The 17427-nt window shown below is 41.3% G+C and overlaps 1 protein-coding gene across 3 annotated transcripts in view; it reads right to left on the bottom strand.

Moving 5' to 3' along the window:
* ATAD2B (ATPase family AAA domain containing 2B) overlaps nucleotides 1-12655 on the bottom strand; it is a 78370-nt gene extending 65715 nt beyond the window's left edge. For all 3 annotated transcript variants that reach the window (XM_074895559.1, XM_074895561.1, XM_074895560.1), the window contains exon 1: nucleotides 12241-12655. In XM_074895559.1, coding sequence (XP_074751660.1) covers nucleotides 12241-12396 — 156 coding nt within the window. In that variant the 5' untranslated portion in view covers nucleotides 12397-12655. The remainder of the gene's footprint in view (nucleotides 1-12240) is intronic.
* Nucleotides 12656-17427: the final 4772 nt, after the last annotated feature.

Raw genomic sequence — 17427 nt, 5'->3', positions numbered from 1 at the left:
AACTCCTCACACGTCTCCTACGACCACTGTTCTCTGCATTTCCTCCAGTTCCCTGCCTCTGGTCTGAAGTCTCAAAAACAGCTAGTATTTCTCCTTTGTCCTGTCTATTGGTCAGAGGCAATACAGCGATGTAGCTACTTCTGAGGTACTGCATGCCCAGTGGTCAGCTGGCAGGTAAAACAAAATTTTAGCGATAAACCTGGAGACAAAAATCTGCTATTTCACGTCTCTCTCTGCTACTGAGTTACCAATATTCATAAAGTTCATAAAAGCTGAGTATCTCTGAGATCTCTAAATACTGTCAAATGAACAGATACTGGCCAATAGCTTCAAAAACTGCAAAAACTGGCTAATCATCAATGTGATCACATCAGTGCAGCTGCCTAAAGAACTAGACTAGCAATGAAGGGGTTTAGTTAAAATAAGCAATGATTTCTAGTTATTCTTTAACACATTATTTTCAGTTGAGCCTCATCTGTCTGCATATTAACTCTACACAGTGACTTAGAAAGAATAAAGCAAGTCCAAATTTTAAGTCAAGCCCAAATACTAACTTAAGTTAGGACACCTGCTGTAGAAGATGCACTAACATACAAAATGTTTTACCATGAAGTAGTGGCAAAGCTACTACAATAAGAAAACATTTAAATTTTTAATATATTAATAAGAATCCAAGCTCCATTTTCCAGCTAACAGACAATCTTAAAAATTCGAGCTCTAGGGAATCAAATCACAACTAGATTCCCATCCAGAACTTTCACCTACCTACAGTAAAATATGGAGATAGAGCTTTCATTACACTCAAGAGATTAGCCAGACTGGGATATGCTAGAACAAGAAAAGAAATTAATTTCAATTTGAGAAGCCTTTACAGAGCGCAGTCTATCCACCTCTTCCTCCCACTTAGAGCAAAAGAGGTCTTACAATTCTACTGCACTCAACTTTCTCCCTCAAGTAACTGGGTCTCAAATCATTTATGCCTTTTTAATGATTAAAAATAGTACTTCAGTTTCAACCCAGAAACTTACTACTTAACAGTACACATCATTAAAATGTTCTGGGACTAGAAAGAGAAATGTATGATACAAGCATCAAAGTTAAAAATTAAGAAATTAATAATGCGATTGCAGAAGTAGGAACCAATGCACTGAACTCAAAGCTCCTAATGAAACACTGGCACTGAAGCAAACACAGGCTGAGAGAATGCAGAGAATATGAATTAATAAAATCTTAATCATGTCAGAAATTGCCTGAAAGCATACCAAAGCCACAAAGAAAAAGCAAGCACAGAAGAATCAAAAAATAAGTTTAAATACTGTCAGGAAATACAAGGAGGTAAACAAAATTTAGCACAACTGCATTGATCTAACAGAAATGAGAGACCCACCAGCTGTGATCCAGAACAACCAGAACCCAGGACAGCTTCTTATGGAAAGCACTCTCACTAACAATGAGTAAGGAAATAACTGGAGTTAACAGGGTACCATCCATGGTCTAGACTGGTAAAACACAGTCTTCATTATCTTTGAATTCAGGAGTAAAATGGAATGTGACAGCTAAATGAATATTGAAAACTAGCTGTTGAGCTAAGTTTCAACAGTGATAGTCTTGCAGAGGTAGTGGGGCAAACTCTGGTAACACAGCTTCACTGAAAGCAGCTGAATGATGGTAGCAATAAATCTAGAAACAAAATCTAAAATTAGTATGTAAATAAAGCAATAAATATAGCTGCATACTTATCTTCATACTTTGTATGAAAAGGAGAAAGATGGAAAAAATATTATAATACACATTCATGAACAAGCTACAAAAACACTGATACACAAAATTACCTGTATTCTCTTCCATACCCATCCCTAGATTTCCAAATACTACCAGAGCCTTAGTTATAACATTTAGAGACAAGTCCTTAAGATTTCAAAGAACACAAACTAGAAATCAATTAATAAAACTGACTTCTATCTTCTCAGTCCATCCTCTTAGATAAAAGTGACTACACTGATACAGTCTTTCAGCGTGACTGAAGGACTCAACACACCAAGGGAGACCTCACCAACAAGGACTTGCCTTCAGGTGTATCACAGGGACCAACTAGCTAAAGCATGATAGCCACTTAATTTTCAAGTTAAAATACAAAGACTAGTTCTAGTATATTGAATGGGAGAGGGCTGGGGGGTCTTCTTCTGTTAAGTAAGCTGGATCTTCAGGTTAAGAGAATATCCAAAGAAATCCTCACTACACTGATGGTCTAAACACCCCAAGACAACCGTAATCCTGGTAATGAAGGTCAAGTACAAACCATCTCTGTCACTGCCATCTCCAAGTACGTGAAGGCAAGTTTACTGAGTTTTTAAGTACAGGATGACACAACATTCAAACCACAACCACACCTTGCAACTTCTGAAAAAGACTCCATCTGGTTTGCCACAGGTTCAGCTATATTAAAACACAGGTATGCAGACACAAATATTTGAGTTTTCAACCGTGGTCAAACTTGCTTTCCTTGCCATACATTTTGTGGGTCACACCCTCCTTCTGACTAACTCTGTGCCACACCTGGAAAGTTAGCACGATTGCTTATACAGCTTCGCAAGTAAGACATGAGAGTTTTCAACATAGTGTTTTAAACCTTTCAGCACCCATGTTTTTCTCTTTTCTGTGACTTCTTCCCACGTCTAAGGCATGAAATTAAGACAGAATGACATTCAATCTTCAAGTGATCAATCCTATTCCTCCACATTTTGTTGAAAGCACAAACCATTTTAGTTTTTCTTTTTGACCCCCTGAACAAGCACAAAACACCCTGAAATTTCCTTTTTTGTCTTAATAACAATGAAATAAACATTTTCAAGAAATCTATTTCAGCTACAGGTTTTCAAATACTCGTGTTTCTAACTTCAGTTAATTCTTCACTTCTGATATTGAAAAGTAACTTATTCCTCTCCATCTGACTCTCTGAAAAGACAACAGTGACTTCAGACATCTCTAAATCTTATTTTACTAACTGAAACTAACTGGAGAAACTGAATCCAGGTTCTCCAGTTATTTCTAACATAATTTAAAAGGTATCTTGTAATAACAACACATCTTATCAGATGTCCCCAAATATTAAGAATATGGATATTTTAAAAGTACGTGTGAAAAAAATCTGATCTGCCTTTTCCCATACCAATTCATGCAAAGTTCCTGTGGAAATGGACTGGTCCATTAAAAGAAATAAGATACATACTTGGGGATATTTAATGCATTTAATAAACATTTTTATCCCAACGGTATAAAAAGATAAAAGTTGTTTTTCCAAAACAAAACTTGTATTCATAAATAAAATGTGACTGCATACCCAGGGTACCAATTAGTTAAGCCCATCACTCATCTTTGCCCTCAGATAACTATTCAGTTAACAAATAACTCGCTTTTTCTGTGTTTAAACTATAACAGCATTTCAAACATACCAATAAAATACACCAAAAACACTTTCTATCTGTCTGTCCAGTGATTCTGCATAAGTCACTTGCTCCCTTGTGTATCAGTTTCTGCAAAGGTAAAAAATACGGATTAAAACATTCAATTCTACAAAATTATCACATTAAAAGATCTACTTTAAGATCTGTTGAAGAAAATTAGGCAAGAGCGACATGTTCTTCCTAATGCACTGTTGGACTATGCATACTAAACAATTAAAAAAAATTCAAAAGGCTTCACAATCTCTTTGAGATACTTTTAGTTTTACTGTTATTTGGTTCCAAGTTCTATTAACTAGATCAATCAAATTTTCTACCATGACTGCAAAAATGTCATCTGACCAGAATCTAGTAAATCCCTTCAAATCCTATTTCTTTTTTTTTTTTTTTAAGTTTACCACTTCGCTTTATAGCATCTTCACCAAAAAAAAAAAAAAAAAAGAAAAAAAAAAAAAAAGACTAAAACTGTCCTTATATTCAGTACGAATTTTCAGTAGCTGAAATGCTCTCTCATCCCTGTGCTCAAACTAAGGACCACACCTCACCTTACGCATTTGCACTGTGTCCTAATTTCAGGATGACACACTGCACTACCCACTTTCTCCAGCACCAACACATCCTCACCAGCTCCTCTCTCCTCCCCACCCCAACCCACATTTCCCTGGCAAATGCCTTTAGTCCCTCTTCTATGGGAGGACTGCCTACCTGCTTGGTGGGAAGAGGTAAGACCTGATACACTTGTCTGGGGAAAGAAGGTAACTTGACTCAACTCCAGGTCACAGCATAATACAGTAGACTCTGTTCCTGTCGGTACACCATGTACTGCTGCGTGCTAAACATCTACCTTTGTGTCCTAAAAACCCAGTGTTAAGTATACTGCCTGTGCCTTCAAGTAAAAAGAAGCTAGGAAAAAATGTATTTGTATTAAAGCACATTAACTACCTTACTAAGAACTTCAAGTTTCGTTAAGGACCTCTTGTGTTAACCTTACTGATAGCTTGAAAAAGAGACAAAGTTGGCTTAAAAAACCCCTACGGTTTGGGGTGGGGGTTTTTTTCAGTAAACTATGCTTACAGCAACAATAGCCATTGAGCATATAAAGAATACCATCATCAAGACTTCTTCAGAAGAATAAATTCTTCCCAACTCATTCAGGTAAAAAAACAGATTTTTTTCCAGGAGAAGATACGCAATTTTTTTATTAGATTTCCATTTTATTTCCTGGAACTCTTCAATTCTACAATTCAGGTTATTTGATAAATATGAAAGCCTTTAAGAAAAAGGCTTTAAGAAGCCTTTAAGAAAAATTAAAAGTTTACAAGTGAAAAAGATAAACCACTACCTACAACATTGTTTATTGTGTATTTTCAGACTTGCAACCATTCTCCCTGTGTGTAATAGAAAAAGACACCCTTCCATATCCAGGTTGAGCACCTTTCAACAGCTTTTGAGCTGACATCCAAAAAAATCTCTTGCGATCTACAGGCTTCTTGTGGATTCATGACAGAAAGGGAGAGTGAACTACAGAGCAGCCTCCGCCAAACTAAGACAGAACCCATAAATAGCAAGCTGAGGTTTGTCCTCCACCCATCCTCACTGCCCCGCTCCAAGCGTTCCCACCATAAGCATTCCTCTACCCTCCTTTATGCCTTCGCTAAAATTAGGGTGACACTGTGAATTTTCAGCTGATAATCAAATCAGACGCATGGAGGGGAGGAGAGGCAAGGGGAAGCAGGAAGATCTGGGGAAGTGGGTTTATTTCAGCTGGACCAGTAACCTGATCCTGATGCAGCTGATCAAGTGGCCAGGCAAGCATTAATATTGGCAAGTCTATTCATTTTCACAACTGTAGAGTTGTTTGCAGCACATGTGAAATCACACACCTTCAGATGAGCAAGTCTACTGAGAAGAGGTCTCTATTAGCTGTATGGGGGCCCACAACTCAGAAGTTCTTCTAGAAGATCTCAGAAGTTTTTAAAACCACTGATCTTCCTAAGTTAATACTGAAGAAATACTAAAAGCAAGACATTTTTAGTCAGAACCATATTAACCATTTCCATGAGTTTGTAAATTCTGTTAACAAAGACTTTTAAAGCAAAAATTATATTTCTGTAAACATTCAAGAACTATTACAATTCAAAAGTGGAAATAAAGGTGTCAAACAACCACTTTTTTCCCCTACTCTTAGTCCTCAAAATCCATCTTGGTTCTGCTGAAAAACCCCATCCCAAAGAAAGTCTGAAGGACATGGCCTCTTTTTAGTACTAGTATAAACCTAAATAAAGAAGCAGAATGATCTGAATGAGGATAGCAAACAGGAGAATTGCGAAAACCCTTGGACCAGAAGGTCCCCGAAGGTTTGGTTATGACCAGGTACTTGACTCAGTAAACTAAGCAAGGAAGTGTCTGCAGCAGGTGATGCTACAGGAAGGTGGCCTTCTGTGTGAAAAAAGTGGGATTAAAACCACTTCTGTATCTCTAGCTACAATGCACTTGAAGACAGTATTTCAGAAGAAAAATTTAAATTGCATAAAATTGTAATATGAAATCTTAAGATTAACGTATTGAAATTTAAATCATAATAAAAACAACATTCAAGGTCTGAAAGATAAATCAGAGAAATAATAGAAGGTAGTTATTAAGTATTTGGAATGAGGGATTGCTGAAGCATGGCAACAAATTTCAATGCAAGTAATCTCTTCCATGTGTACAGAAAGAACAGCTTCTTCATTTCAGGTTATTTAAATAGCTCGGCTCAACTACTTATCCACTTAAAATAAAGCAACTGACTGGAGGTTGGAGAAAAGCAAAAAGCCCATTTCCCAAATTATAAAAATGCCCAAAGTGAAGCATCTGACATGATTACAACTGTACACAAACTTTCCACCAAAGCTTTGCTTGTTAGGTCATTAACATACACTACTAGAAGCATAAAGATAAAACCACAAAATTCAGAGCAGCCTGCAAAAACTACTGAACCTGGACAAGACTGTAAATTACGAATTTCTGATAGGAGTACTAAAGCTACCCCTTTTATACCTACTTCAACTGAGTTGAAGCTATTATAGCATACACGTACTCAGCAGTGCAAAATTAAAAAGCTTACAGAAGCTATCACATTAATCTTACAACTGGTTGATAAGTGGTCTGTTTTAACAGCTATCGAGAAAAGAAATTAAATTTATTCAGGAAAAGAGTCCATGCAAGTATAAATGCAAAACAACACTTGAACAATTTAAAGCAAAATTAATGGTTAAAATAAACCATGAAGATCCCATCAAAGGTAATAAAGACAATATTTCAAGAGTAAACTCAGAGTCAGAAAAACTGTTTAGAAAAAGCACCAAAGCATGAAGAGTACAAAAAAAAAGATAGGATGAAAAAGGCTGAAAAAATATTGTCATGGGTGGTTCATGAGTGATACTACCCACACACAAGGTAATACATTAGAGGTAAAACATCTAATAAACAATCAGCAGCCTTTAAAATGGTCACAGCTACAAAATAAAAGCAGTGAAAACTTCAGCTCACTGATGCCTACTTGCTGAACGCTTTGGTTTGAGAAGGGTTTTATAAAGTTTTACAGAGAAGTATTTAAAGCTCATTAGATTGGAATGAAAAATTTTCCACAGTATAGCATATACTCGATAATTTAGGGCAGGATGTGCAAAACTATATCACATCCAACTGAAACTGCAGGGGGATGGAGGTGATCAGAATGTAATTACCTGAGCTAATTATCTTGCATAACCCCAAGCTGTATGCCACTCTTGCAAAATTGTCGTGGGATCTCTCACGGCAATGGGTTAAGCCGCCTGCTTTAAGCTTAAGCTGAGAGACAGTAGTTGAAGAAGCAGCTTTTATTAATATTACTTTGGGACAAGCCCAGTATTCAGAGGAAGCAATGCAGCACACCAAACATCAACGCCATTTCCTGAGTATTCTGTGGAGGTCTTTTCCACTCTCTGGATTAGCCCTTAGATTGCTTCCTCTTAGTGTCCTGTAACAGTGTGAGAGCAAAGATAGCCAGCTTTGAACAGGATGTGCAACGGCCTCCCAAAACAAACCTTGCACACCTTGGAGGTGTCCTGACTTCTGAGAGCGGCCCAGACTGATTTGGCAAGATACGTAGAAAGAACTGAAACTCAGGACACCCCTCCGGAAACATGGAAGGATTACAAATGCTGACTGTAGGGTATTTTGACAGAAACCTGGACATAGATTGTTTCCAACAATTGCTCAATTTCCCGCTGTTCACAGATGTATTAATACCACGCTACCAAGGAACAGACTGCACGATTCATTTTAGATCACTGATTTTCTCCTGCTAAGTCCCCAAAGAGCAGCACACCACTAGACCAAAAGAACCTGACTTTTTATTACGCACTGAAAAGATAAGCTTTCTTGGGAACCTTCCTTTAAATTAAATTGTTTGGAATAACTTCACAAGGCTCTGTATTTCAGCATGTATTTCAAAGAACTGTAAAAGCATCAGCTTCAGCACCATTACTGACACTACTGGAAACTGGAACAGTAAGACAGTTTAAAAACACAGATACTCTGAGAAGAGCTTTTTTCCCCTAAGGAGCTTTACGTACGGTGGCCAGCAAATGTAACTTTTCCATCATAAGGAGGAACCTCTGACTTCTTATATAGATTTATTCTAAACCGTAGAACATCCAAAACACTGTGAGACACTTTGCAAAGAAGACAAAGAAAATGTGTTAATCTCAATTATACTCTTTCATAAAACAATTTTTTTTTTTAGAAAGCTCTAAAGGGGATGTTTAAAGCTAGTATTTTAAGAGAAATAATAGTAAATTTTTTAAAGTTCGTTTTTATTTTTTCAATAGCTGATCGTTTAAGGCTTTTCAATGAGTAAAACACAGCAATGAGCTTATGCTACAAAAGCTGCATAATCACCCAGAAAACAGAAAAAATTGTTACAGACTGAGAAATTACAGCAGGAGACACTGAAATGTATTGGTATTACAGAGCACAAAAATGCTGCTTAGCTTTATACCTTCCCATAGTACAGCACTCGATGTCAATCCTCGAGTCCGTGTTTGCTCCTATTAGCAATTAAGTACAATGGAGAGCTCTAGGTTGCCACCGAGTAAGTTGAACAATGTTGGCAGTACTACTTTTTAGCTAGGATTGCGTGTTACAATTATCACAGTGCCCTCAAGTAGCTCTCAAGGTACTGCTAATGCTTTCTTGGCTAATTAAATTAAGCTAATCTTGTATACATTTCTAAAATGTCTAACTAATACGCTGACGTGATTTAAGAGTGCTTATTTCACAATAAATTCATTTTCTTGATCAACATTTTTGATGTTTTGAGATGACTGAGAAAAATAATTTCAACTACCAAGTAAGTGTTACTAACAATCCCAGTTCAATCTGAAAACATCAGACATTACCAAATCTAGAGCACAAATTTAACCAGTTACAGTCCCAGTATCCTCAATTCTTTCACAGTGTGAATGAAGTCCACTGGATTTATAAGCCTTGTGTTACAGTTCTATGTTTCTGAAAACTCTGGAAGATATTTATGCACTTTTCTTGTCAGAATGCTTTAATATAAAGCCATAACACCTCCCAAGTTTTAATGCTAGATACAGATGATTTATATAAGATAGAATATAAATTCAGAAAGGAGAATTTCAATTTCTATTAAATAGCGTGTAAAATAATCCTGGAAACAGGAAGAAAACATAGCCCAGTTTTTCCTCGCCATACCCTCTCTATGTACTCTGCTATGACATCATTTCAGAGAATAAACTTCTTGGCTCCTTGATCCATTTAGTGAGGGATTTTGTTCATTTTAATCTGGCTTCTGGTCAGTGGACACACATGTATTCATCTCAGTTGCTGAATGTGTGGTTGCCAGTCAATAATTCAAAACAGTTTACTTCTGTAAAAAAAACCTGACATCATTGCTTTCTCTAAGATGAGCAAGTACTATAGAGGGAATACAGAGAATATGATGAAGGCATGTAGACTATTATGGCCCATTTCTACAGAATGTGTGCTGCTTCCAGATTCAGATCAAATGAAATTGGACATTAATATGTAACTCAACATAATATTGAACTGGAAGACTAGAAACTTAACTCAAGTACTTGATTCAAGCCTATCCTTGTAAATGCATGCAAAAAACCCCCCAAATCCCTACATACACTATAAAAAGCCAAAAGCAAAAAAGGAGAAGGATAAAGGAAATGGATATAAAAGGTGGAAGGCAACTCCTAATCCTCCTCATTTGGTCTAATTGTCATCTTGCAGGATGCCATTAGATTACTAACTCAGTTTTTGTGGCTAATAAGGAACAAATAGATGATCTTTTAAAATGCATTCTGAAAGGTAATTACAAGCATTGTCACTGAAGAGCATTTCTCTGGGAGTCCAAGTCAGAACCTCCATGGAAGAAAATTGAGTCACACAGTGCAAATAAGAAGCACACCATCTCTGCCAGAGCTCCAAACTCTAGCTGCCCATTAACCCAATTAACGGCTGGTAGTAAGGCTGGTTTCCTGACGTGACACCCGAAAGATTTTAAAAGAACGCACTGTTCCAGTCAACTTCAAGGGAAAAAAAAAAAAGATACATACAACTGTATGAAAACGATCCCAGTACGTTCTCTGCACAAAACAGCCTCACTATCCGTCTGCCGACAGTCCCTTCCAAAAGCAAAGGCTTTGTCTTCCTACTGCTATAGTTATTCATGTTCTAATCACTGAAATCCTTCTCTGGCACTACTTCAAGAAGATTTGGGAGCTCAGAAAGACGCTATATCTCTGACAAATACTTACATCTCAAAAATAAAAACAGTTCTACAAAGACAACTTTAAAATGCGGTGGGAGAGATATATATACACATCACAAAATTCACTGGGGGAAAAAAAAAAAAAGAATAAAAAAACCTTCTTGGAAAACTTCTGCTCATCTTTGGCAACCACATCTCAAAAAAACCCATCTACCTCAAACACATGAGATTTGTTGTAAAGTGAAACAAGTCCCTTCCCATACACCAAAATATACACTTAACTTTAGAAGAAATGCTTTTTTAGAAGCATGGGCAATATCCTGGGATGTATTTACAAATTTTGTACAATCTCCTTTCCTTACACCATGACAATAAGATAATTTAAATATTTTAATGATTTTTAGTATAAAAATACTATTCATAGATGAAAAATATTTGGAAAGAAGCCCAAACTACTTTTATTTAGCAGCAGTGAACTCCATGCACAGTAAGCCAGTAAGGGTTACACCAAACTTTGCCTCACAAACCCACAAAACCCACGATATGAATAAATAGAAACTGCATACTAGAACAAGCAGATCAGCTTTTACAGCTATGGTGCTGCATCCCCATGAGTCTAATGAAACTAAACAAGGAAGAAATAGGGTACAAGGAGTAAAAATAAGATGGGGGAAGGGAAGAACTGTGAAGCATGGAAGAACTGAAAGAGAAACATGGAAGGTATAGAGTTCCTAGTCAGTGATGTATATTTTTTTAGTATTTTAAAACTAAAAGGATGGGGCAAAAGATTTTCTGACAATTCCAGGTGTCATCTGACTCTAGCTGCTATTGCTGTTTTTCTACCTGATTAACTTCCTCCTTAGCAGAGGCTGGGACATGGTCAGTTGGTGCACGACTGTCATTTCACTTCCATATTTACACTGCTTTTAAAACACCTATGCAGATCAGGCAACTATAACCACTAGTTTAAATCTTCAGAATAACACGTGAAGTTTTATCAAGACAAAGAAAGCCCTGCCTGTGATTTAGAAAACGCAGTCGTTGTCAACAAATCTGTTTAGAGACAACAAGGGAAAAAAAAAAAAAAGAGACTCCCGAATTCTTTCTTCCAATTAGAATTTACCAAGTGTTCATTTTCCAAATCAGGCTGTAGAATTCTTTTGCCATTAGACCGTACAACCAAAGCTATTATAGTAAGTTACGTTGGGAAAGCATTCAACTTAAACCTGACGGCAAAATTACATCCTCCCTGCTTGGCGGGGGTGGGGGGGTATGCCACAAAAACGTGGGACCCTTCGCAAACAACAGCTTTCTCCCGGCGAAGCTTCCGCGAACACCCGCTTCAGCCGAACCGAAGTCATTTAGGGAAATGGGGGGAAAAAGGGGAAAAAAAAGAAAAGGGGGGGGGAGTGGACGAAACGAGGATTGCGAAGTTGCTGCAGGCTCAGCTCCCAACTTTTGTCTGGCAGCCGGCGCAGCGCCGGGCGCGGCCGCAGGGGGAGCCCCGCGCCGCCGCCGGACCCCCGCCTGCCGCCGCCGCACCGGCCCTGCCTGCCCCAGCCCAGCGCAGACACCGGCGGCAGCGGCAGCGGCGGGACAGCAACTTCGCCTCCCGTGTCCCCGGCCGCCCCTCGGCCGCCCCCGCCGCCCCCCAGCCCCTGTCAGCGGCCTGCGCCTGCCGCCGCAGACCGCCCTCTCCCCGCCGCGCAGGGAACCCAGCTGGGACGCGGCGGGCGGCTCTCCGCAGCCGCCCCCCCTGCGCCCCGCCTCCCCGGGCTCCCCGCCGGCTCCACGGTCCCTCTTCACCCCGGGCTCCCCGCCGGCTCCACGGTCCCTCCTCCCTCCCTCATGCCGACAGCCGTCTCGGCAATTCCGCCCCCCCCCCCCCCCCCAGCTCCCGTACCCGCGGCCCCCCCGGCAGCAGCGGCGCTGTCCCCAGCGACTCCCTGGCCAAGGCCCTCAACCGCCGCCGCTGCGCCCCCCCCCCCCCGTGAACCCGCCGGTCCTCACCCGCGCTGCCGCCGTCTCTTCCAGCCCGGCCGCATCTGCCTTGGTGCCCCTTTTGGAAGAGCGGGTCCGGGACGAGATGAAATGGCTGCCGGCTCCGGCCGCAGCGGCCGCCGCTTTGCCCAGGGGGCGCAAGGAGCTCTTCCTGGTGTTCACCATGGCCCCGGGGAGGGGGGACACGGGGGGCCGCCGCCGCCGCTGCCGCCGCCGCTGCCGCCGCCGGCGCGGAGGGAGGAGGGAGGGCGGACAGGCGGGGGCTCGGGTAGGGAGGGGAAGGGGAGGGAGAGGGGGAAGGGGGGAGGGGGAGGAAGGAAGAAAAAGTCCTCTGGGGAAGCCGGTCCGCCGGGCAGAGCCACAGACGGAGCCGCGCCGGCTCCTCCTGTCGCTGCCGCCGCCTCCTCGGCTCAGTCTCGCACTAACTGGCCGCCATTACTGTCCCTTCTCCCTTTCTCTCGTCGGTCCGCGGCGAGGCCCTCGCTTGCCGCCAGGGGGCGCTGCGCCGCCGCCGCGCCGCGCGCAGGCCGAGGCGGCCCCCGCCGCGTACGTTCTAGCCCGGCGCCGGCGCGCTCTATGGGCCTGGCGCGGGCCGCCGCGGGGGTGGCGGCGGCCCCGGCGGGGTCCCCCGGGAGCGGGGCGGTGGCGAGGGGGGGGCGCGCCTGGCTGCGCTCCCCCGCCGTGTCCCGGGGCGAGGGCGGCCGGGGACGCCCCACGCAACACGAGGGACGGCGACTGCCGGGTGCACAGCAGGCGGGGCGGTTTCCAGGGGAGCCGGGGCGGGGGGTTGCGCTGGGCTGTCAGGCTGAGGGGAGCGGCGGGGCCCGCGGGACGGCGGCAACGGCACCGGCCCCGCGGCGGGACCCGAGTGGCCGCTGAGGCCCAGGGCCCAGGCCGTGACCTGCCCGCAGCCTGTCAGGAGCCGGCCGGCCGCTGGACCGGCCTGGCCCGGCGTGGCCCGGCGGGGCGGTGGAGCCGCCGCCGCCTCCTGAAGGCTTAAGCCGAGGGGTGAGGGTGCGCTGAGGGGAGGAGTTCAAGGGCAGGGCAGAAGCGGCAGCCCGGGGTCGCGGGGGGTGAAAGGTGGCACCGTCTACAGCCGGAAGGGGTGCTCCGCCCCGGGACCTGGGGGACTCGAGCCTGCCGGCTCTGCTCGCTCGGGTAGGCTCTGCCCAGTCACTGATATGACAGCTTAGGCGAACAGATCCTCCAAGGGGAGGATCTCCAGCATGTGCCGTGGAAAACTACTTCACAGCCTGGTGAGTCCCACTGTTAAGAAATCCCCTCGAGAGCCAGGCTGTCAGGAATGCGCCCGTGCTTCACCTGCCGTACAACTCACCGACAACATCTGTCTATCGCCCGGTAGCCTGGGCTGGCGTTCGATGTCGATTGCTCAGACGCTGGAAAGCTTTTTTTTCTCTCGCCTCCCTCTTCTATCACAGATCCCCTAAACGCAGAGGGAAGAATAGTTTGTGTTATAGTACGTTAGATGCTTAAATGCTTTTCAGACTATTCACGAACTATATAATTCAATCCCTTCTCGCTCATGTGCAGTAAGAATCGCTCCTCTCTCACAACTTGTTGCCCTTTATTGAACTTATCACAGTGCCTGCACATAAGCCCCGAAACCAAAAGCTTTGTAAAGAAATCTAGCCGAGTAATACAAGCATAGAGCTGTAGGTGACAAAGCCTCAACCTTTGCATTTTCACACTGACTTGTTTGGCACTGCTGGGCAAGTTATTTCAGTGCTTTCTGCTTCTTTAACAAAAAAGAATGGTAAAATTACTGATCGCATGATTCAGACTGTCAGGCTCAAGCAAGCTTTATCAAAGTATTGTTTAAAGATGGAAAGTGCAATAATGTTTTAGTAAAGAACAATAAATGTAAAAACTATTATTCTGCTTTACCTGCGTACTCCCACATATTTCAAGAATAAAGTGTGAAAATTTACGGCAGAGCATGTACTTAAAAGTATAAAATATGCAACGATGATATTAGGATGTATAATAAGAAAATGGGCTATTTAGATTTCCAAGCAAAAATTTCCTTACTGTGAATAGCGACAAATTTTCATTTTTATGAGATACTCTAAAATACAGTGTGTTTCAGAGTAGGAACTATGGTCTTTTCCTCATCTGACATTCTCTATTTAGAGCTTTTAATCTGTATTAGCAACACTACTTCATCTCTTGTTCAAGAATCTGCAGGGTCTTTCAAAAGTATGGTTGTTCTGCTCTGTGAGATTAGTTTTCTTATGCTTCATATCCTTTGTTTCTTCATTTATTTGTTTAAAGTTTATGAAAGCATGTAGCCATTTCATACACTTGTAGGCTAAAGGAGTATTTTAATTCAAAACCTACAATGGTTTTTGAAAACAGTATTTGGAAATTACTTCCTTTTATCCTTCAAAAGTAGGAATAGAAGAAAACTGCAAGAGACTGTCCCTTACCAAACACATTGTAGGAATGAGCCAAGAGATACGCTTGCTAAGAGTTAGCATTACAATCTTATGATGACAAATAATGTACCTTTCCATTTCTGTCCTGTACTACTGGTAGGCCGTGTAACTCAGACATGGTGTCCAAAGTCTTTTGGTCTGAAAATTAGAAATAATATGTTGATCTTCTTCAAGTTTTTGTGTGCATCACAGAAATATCATCCCCATTTTGGGAAAACCAACAGATCAATCTGTGGCCCAAAAAAGGGCCCAGACTGCAGCAGTTATAGTGGATGTCATAACTCAGGATTGCAATGCATTGGCAGGACTGTTTGGGGAAACTTGCATAACATCTGTTTGCAACATGCCTGATTCAAACCAGCACTCCTCCTCTCATGAACGCTGATGACTTTTTAAAAGTAAAATAAACTTAATTGTTATGCAAGCAAATTGATTTTCCGGGGTGCCTATCCAGATCTGCTTGAAGCAACAGAAAACCCACAACTGTTTATGTTTACTGAATATTTTTAACATAGTTGTGTCCTTTTTTCTTCTTCTTTTTTTTTAAGTGTTCTGATCTCATTCCTGTGAGCCACGCTCAAGTGAGTACTCTTTATGACGCCAGAGGGACTACTCTTGTAGAGGGTTTGAGGTAGTTAAAAACCCCTGCTCACTGCTTTGAACCATTTTTAGTGCTTTATTCTCATTATGTTAGCATAGTAGGGAACGTGTGAAGACATGCTTCACTTTGCATGTTTACCCCCCTGATTGTTTTTCACAGATGGTTTTATTTTCAGGTTTCTTAGTTGTCTTGTTCCTCTTACAAGGTGTGGATAGTTATCTTGACTCAAACAGCTTATGGCTTTATAGCTTCTGTATGAGCTCCATCGCCATTTTTAGTACTGAAAATGAAAATTAATAAATCATAAATTACAAGGTTTGCTTGTTACTTTTGTTTGGAATTTTTGTTTTTACTACAGAGAACATGTTAACATAGGATTAATATTGTATATCACACCTACTTAGAGCTTTAAATATGGTTTAACAATTAAATAATTGCTGTAGAAATGGATTTAGAGTAATTTCACTAATCCAAGAATTTACTTTTTCTCATTTTTTATATCTGTTGTTTGTTTCAAATGTCACATGAAGACAGAACAGAATTAAAAACCTATTTTGACCCTCTTCTGCACTCTTTATGTAAGAAAAGCTTTGTGAAAAAATTAATATAGGAACTCCAAGTAGCAAAAGACAAAAGATAGTAAAGAAAGGAAGGGGAGAAGGGTTGGAGCCACACTCCACAAGTACTATGTAAAAATTTAGTAGAGCTCATTCCCAGTAAGATTCAATTTCAAGATTTGTAGTTTGGTCTTACACATGTCTAAATGCTTCCCAAAAGAAAAGCCATTGGGAAGAACTACATTTCAAATTGAACCAATTTATACCAAATGCGGAAGCTTACAGGCCTTTTCTCTCCAGTTGTCACAAAAGAAAGTTAAGATATCTGAAACATGTATTAAGAAGAAGCCACAACATCTGCTGTGGCAAGTACACCACTGGGAAACTGGAAAAACATTACAAAGTATTTGAGCAAAATAATCCCTTTCCATTAAACAAGACTTGGGGAATGAAATCTTATTGGGACTTAGCAACTTAAAACGCCATTAAAAAATGCCCCAGGATGGAAAGCCTTGTTTGCTCTGTGAGTAGTATTTAATGACAGAAGAAATATTTAGAGATGGAAGATTTTGTTGCTACCTGTCCCTATTTTCCAAAGAAATGAGGAATGCATTACAACAAAAGAGAAAGTCCTTCATCCCTTATTCAAAACTTTTGCAGAGGGTTTCAGCCTAGTAAGGACCAGAGGGCTCTATTCAGTGAGTTACCATTTGCTCCAATCATGGGCAATTTACCAGAGATTACTTTGCAATATCTCTGAATAGTTGTAACATTCTGAAGAATGGAAATCAAATCATCTTCTCAGGACTCTATTTATAAGCTCTTGTGTGCTTCTCTCCATCATGCTGTCAACTCATCCTGGCTTCAGTTGAATCTCAAAATAAAAGATTCACAAGAGCTCTTGGTTATGTAAACCTGCCCTAAATCCCTTCCCGGGGGCTTCTTAGGAAATTAAGATTGTGTAGTTTCTCCTTTGAGAATTGTCCATTACTGAGATATGCCCATGGGATGTAAGTCTGGAAACATCAAACAAGGAGTGTCCAGTAGTTAGGATTGGTACTACCTTGAACTTGAACACGTAAGGTGATACAGTCACTCCAGACTGCAAGCATTCTCCAACGTTGTTAAAGCTAGCCTGTTATGTGAAGACTACCATTATCATTTTAAAACGTATAATGTTTTAAAATTAAATAGTTAATGTTCAGTCCTGTAATCAGCACAGCTATCTGAAGATTGTTTTCCACACTACAACAGATAACATCACTGCAACTTGAAGCAGGATCAGAGAGTAGATTTCTTAGATGACATTAAATGGGAGTGGTAAGACTAACCTCCTAATATTTCAAAATAATCTTCCCATCACATCTAGCCATTAGCCTCCATAACATTTTTCCCGCTGAGCTAAGGTTACAGTAGATAGTTTTTCTAATACTAATAATTGTGTGAAACTCACAGGCTGATGATATTGTAAGCCAGGAGTCCACAGAGTCTGTTTTTCACTATCATTCAGACTGTAAATGGCTTCTGTCTTGGACAAAAGTGGCAAATCATCTCACTTTGGTGTTTATGATCATTAATCATA

Source organism: Athene noctua, chromosome 1 (genome assembly GCF_965140245.1).
Source record: "Athene noctua chromosome 1, bAthNoc1.hap1.1, whole genome shotgun sequence".
NCBI lineage: Eukaryota > Metazoa > Chordata > Aves > Strigiformes > Strigidae > Athene > Athene noctua.
Note: the sequence above shows the minus strand (reverse complement) of the source record. Positions and strands in the feature narration are given on the sequence as shown.